Here is a 5,348-nt window from a genome sequence, read left to right as displayed (position 1 = left end):
GCCCATAGGATGGCAGTTTCGCTATAAGCGCTTTATGCCACACCCGATCGAAGGCCTTCGCTATGTCCAAACTCACCGCCAACGAATGTCCAAGGTGAGAAGCGCCTTAGGCACGGTGCCATGCCGGATTTTTACGTCCGGCATGTATGACTCGCACCGCGGAATATGCGATGGTGGTGCACCTTGGTCATACAGAGTCGATTTGGACTCGAAGAGGGAGCCCAGGAGATCAGCTTTCTCTTTTTTGATTGATCTCTAAATCGTACCTTGCTCATGTCAACGACGTCACCGTCAAGTCTTTCAAAGTTTCATGTTAATATCTGACTACTCAATTCTCACTCAACTCAAAATAGGTACTCAATGTCAACTGAATGTCAATAGTAAAAAAAGTACCTAGTCAATTGTCAATACCCATTAAAAAAATTAAACGACTAGATTAAAGTTTTACGCGTGAAAATTTATAAAATTATCAAGCTTTCTTATTTTATTTATTCAATTATTGATTGAATTCCTACTACGAAGTACCCAAATAAAATTAACTGTTGATACTATCATTGCATTGCAAGGGTTTTTATTATGTGACCTAATTAATGAATAATAACATTGTAATCTGTAAGACGATCCAACCCAAGTAATATAAGATTTATCTGATTGGGTTTTAAAAGACTGCATTACAGTGTTTAATTTAGGAGGATCGAGGAATTATCAATGCTTTTATTGTTTCTTTCTTAGAAACAAAAATGTGCCTGTTTACGTATGATAATTAAAGAGGCACTAAATCAATGAAGACTCACCGGAAATCGTCAGTGGGAATCATGAGGAAATACTATCAGTTAATCCTCATTATCGTGTGCTGCGTGAGTATCGTCACATTACTCATGTACCGTCATGAATATTACAAGTTGCGGTATGTTCTCGAAGTTCTCAATTTTTTCGGAAAACCTGGGTTATCAGAGATAGAATTCTGTGGCCCTGGATTCAATGCTACGATGTTGTCAGAGTTATTAAGAAATTCATCGATGGAGATCAAAGAAACACCATCACTATTTCAGGAAATTGATGAAAATTTCCATTCATATTCATCATTTTTGCATTCCTATGAAAAATATGAGCACCTAAAGCAAACTTCCGCACATGTTATTGATACAATCGTTGTTGGTAAGGCATACTCAACACCAAACTTTCGATGCTATATTTGGCTTGAAAATGATTCAAAACCAAAATCAGGAAGGTTTAGTTATAAAATAATGTCTGAACCAATCAACAACTACCGTTTGTATGTCTTTCAGTGTGTGACTAATAAAAACTTTGGTAAACCAATTGGTGTAAGCTTTTATATTAATGATTATAATGTAAATCCTCTTCATGCACCAATTAATAGATTAATTCGAATAAATACAAAGAGATTGGTTAGGAAACACAGCAATATAAGATTTGTTAACACTGTGGTCCCAGCAATATGTGTTATACCTAATGATATTCCAATTGTGTCTAGAGATGCCTTTATAGAGTTTCTAGTTTATCATCACATAGCTGGTGTTAATTCATTCACAATATATGACAGTATGATTTCTGAAGATGTTATAAGAAGGTTGAATTTGTTTCCAGCAGACCTAACAGAATGGAACATACAGTTTTACCCACTAAATTATCCTTTTATATTTTCAAAATCTTATGGTATTATAAGAAGTGCTGTGGAACTTGATTGTATGTTTCGTCACTTCAAATTTGACAAGGAAGAAATCAATAAAGTCACTCATATTGCTGTTATGTCTTGGGATGAATTCCTAGTTCCGAGAGTACATAACACAATTCAAGCTTTATTAAGAGATGATGATCCAATGCTGACTGTGCATACATCCATGGTTAAGCCCTTGTTATTCTGTCTGAATCAAAATGATGATGACAACATAGACTTAGCATATCCGGATATCATGAAGAAAACCCATTACTATGATGTGCCTCAAGAAAAGACACCAATTGCAATTAGGAATTTGGAAACAATGACTACTTTTGATGACATATTTAATCTGACTGCTAATGTTAAAAATATTCCTGTAGATGTACTAGGAGTTCATAAGTATATAGTATGCAGGGATGCAAAGAAATTTAACTCAGAAGGTTATAATGAAACAGAAATGCAGGTTTTCCAACATAAGTTTGAAGGAGCCATGATGAAGTTTGGAGAGAGACTAATCAGTAACAAGATATATAGATTGTATAGGTCAGGTCAAATTTGGGAGAAACCTAACAATGAAGTAGTCAGGGATATGTTGTAGTAATTTATTATGTCTTTTATAATATATACTCACTAGAAATCTACCATATTATTACATCAATATTACCAGTAAAGTTTGCAAATCTATTATCAAGAAAACAATATGTATTTAAAATTATTTGATTCTTCAACTACAATGATAAAATCTGATGTTACTTGTTAAAAAAAAAGCAAAAAGTGGTTGGCGAGAATAACTTGATTCTATTAATTTCTACTCAAACCACACATTTGAAGTGCATCTTAGAGTTAGACACATTACTGTACCTGTGTGTACTGCTGTAATTATGAAAAATGAGCTAAAATCAATAGTTCCATCTGCAGTGCAATGTGAGTTTAGTAGTTGGTTGTGAGATATTCATATAATTATGCTAAGGAACTACTAACTCAACAATAAAATACAGAATAGCACCATTTTCTATTGATTGTTATGCAATAATCCCCATAATGCAAATGCCTGTTATACAGCTATTAAATGTACTCAAATTAAGGTTTTTTTATTAAATGTTGTTTTTGATCGTTTTTTTTATATTTTATACCATCTTTACTACTTTAAGTAATAAAATAGGGATTAATTAATGGAATAGCTTTTTGAATCCCATTTTTTACTATCAATGATGTTCTTTATGCACATAATATACAGGGTGTCCCAAAGTTATGGGACATAAAGGGAAAGTACCTTAAATATCGTAGATAGGGTATTTTACTGAAAGAAGTAATTAAGAATTACGTCATGCAGTAACGAGTAGACCATTGACACGTGCGTTTGTTTTGATTCATTTTTGAACAGTTTTTGCGTGATTTAGTTATCGTGAGCGTTAAAATGAGTGCCAGAAAAAGGTCAAATGTATGGACTTATTATCGGGAGAGTGAAGAAGACCGCAGCAAAGTGAAATGTACAATTTGTGATAAAATGATTTCACGGGGAGGCAGTGGCCGAAAGGGTTCGTCCTCAGCTTTGAGCAACCACTTGAAATTGAAACACGCTATGGAATATACTAACCTTGAAAGAGCTGTGTGTCGGGTAAGCTCGAATACTCCAGATGACGAGGCGATGCAGCAGGAGCCTGTCGCAGCACAGGATGTCCAACCGTCAACCAGTGGTACTCAACCTTCAAATTCTAAAACTTTTACTACTACTCAATCCACACTAGAAGATTCATTTATATCTAAATGGAAAATAGACGACCCAAGATCAGTTCCGATTACGAAATCAATAGCGGAAATGATTGCAGTAGACAACCAACCAATTTCCGTTGTTGAAGATAAAGGTTTTTATCGTCTTATGCAGTTAGTACAACCTAAATACCAAATGCCGAGCCGAAAACACGTAGGTGAAACTGTCATTCTACAACTTTATGAACAATTGAAAAAGACTATTCAAGATGAGCTGTCTAAGACCAACACCGTAACGGTTACATCTGACATGTGGACAAACTTAAATAATTTGTTTTCCTTCCTGAGCTTAACTCTCCACTGGTTGGATGACGAATTCACACTTCAGCACAGAGTGCTTCAAATGAAGTCATTTGCTGGCCAACACAATGCTGATAACATACGCACACAATTTGTGGAAATAGCAGACGTCTGGCAAATAATGTTAAAGATCCATATTATATTGACAGACAGTGGAAGTAACATGGTGAAAGCTGTTAGAGACAGCCCATTTAACGGTCAGAAGTGTTTTCTACATATTTTACAACGCGTCATCCTCGAAGCCTTACAAGTTCAACAGGAAGTTGATGAAGCCATCGCTCAAGGACGAAAAATAGTCTCACATTTTAATCACTCAACTCAAGCACAAGAAAAATTCAGCAAAATTCAAGAAGAGCTAAATTTGCCTAAACACAAACTTGTGCAAGATGTAATTACAAGGTGGAACAGTAAATATTACATGTACAGCTTGTACATTTCTGACATCAGTGGCTCCATTAATATACAAAACCTGTCAGAAAGAGAGTGGATGTTCCTGCAACATTGTTTGGTAGAAGAGATTACCAAAAATTACCTCTACATACTCTTGCATTTCAGAGGTGATCCCCCACACAAAAATCTTGCAAAAGTTTCTAATCAAAGAAGAAGTGCAAAGAACGTGCAGCTACGTGGATTCGAATGGCACTAAAAGAAGGATTGGAAAGGCGAGTCGGACAATTTGAAGATGAAAAGAATTACACTATTGCTACACTGCTCGACCCAAGGCACAAGATGAATTTTTTCACTCCAGAAAAAGTTCCGTGGGTGAGACGCCAATTCCTTGCAGAATACGTTAGAAGAAGCGCAGATATGGATAGCACGAGTAACAGTGAAAATGAGAGTGAACCGCCAGCTCCGTTACCGTACAGTGGTCTTCAATCACAGGAAGGTACTCATAAAGCCCTCTGGACGTGCTATGAAGAATAAGCATCAGCAAAGCAGCCTGAGTTCGAAGAACAAAAAAGCCCAATAGCTATCGAATTAGACAGATACATTGCAGATAGCTTGCTGTCAAGGGATATGTGCCCTTACAAGTGGTGGTCCAAAAATAAATTCCGATTTCCTCTTATGAGCAACATGGCTAAAATTTTTCTTTCAGCTCCAGGAAGCTCCGTTTACAGTGAACGTTTGTTTTCCGAAGCAGGCAACGTTTATGAGCAAAAACGAAACAAACTATTGCCAAATAAAGCTGAGCATCTTGTTTTTTTACACCACAACTTGCCACTTGTGAATTTTAAATACTAAATTACACCAGGCTTATTTTCTAATTATGTAACAAAACATTTGTGTTTACGTTTCTTTTTATTGTAGTTTCCATTACCGTTTAAGAACTATATTTTTTCTGTTTATAGATAAACAAAACACTTTCGTGTAAGTCAATGAAGATTTGAATTGTGATTTTTTAGGAATAATCTTCCTATATTATTATTTTACATACTTAAGTAATTAATGACATTTTGAATTATCTTAAATAATTATATGAGATGTCATATATCTCAGTAGACTATAATTAAGTTCCTAACTCTTAATGTGTAGATTGAGTGATTGATCCCTTAAATTACAACCTGAAAAGTACAAACAAATTACTTATTTTCTTTAT

General features: G+C 35.1%; 1 protein-coding gene across 1 annotated transcript; it reads left to right on the top strand.

Annotated features, from left to right (window-relative positions):
- Positions 1-400: 400 nt before the first annotated feature.
- On the top strand, positions 401-2,797 carry LOC126976373 (uncharacterized). The gene has a single exon (XM_050824675.1). The coding sequence runs from the start codon at positions 783-785 to the stop codon at positions 2,277-2,279; it is 1,497 nt and encodes a 498-aa protein (XP_050680632.1). The 5' UTR covers positions 401-782; the 3' UTR covers positions 2,280-2,797.
- The last annotated feature ends 2,551 nt before the right edge of the window (positions 2,798-5,348 follow it).

The sequence above is a fragment of the Leptidea sinapis genome, chromosome 40 (genome assembly GCF_905404315.1).
Source record: "Leptidea sinapis chromosome 40, ilLepSina1.1, whole genome shotgun sequence".
NCBI lineage: Eukaryota > Metazoa > Arthropoda > Insecta > Lepidoptera > Pieridae > Leptidea > Leptidea sinapis.
Note: the sequence above shows the minus strand (reverse complement) of the source record. Positions and strands in the feature narration are given on the sequence as shown.

Bases quoted from the DNA above. Each gene is read 5' to 3' on its own strand.
- LOC126976373 (XM_050824675.1), top strand. From the start codon at position 783: ATGAAGACTCACCGGAAATCGTCAGTGGGAATCATGAGGAAATACTAT.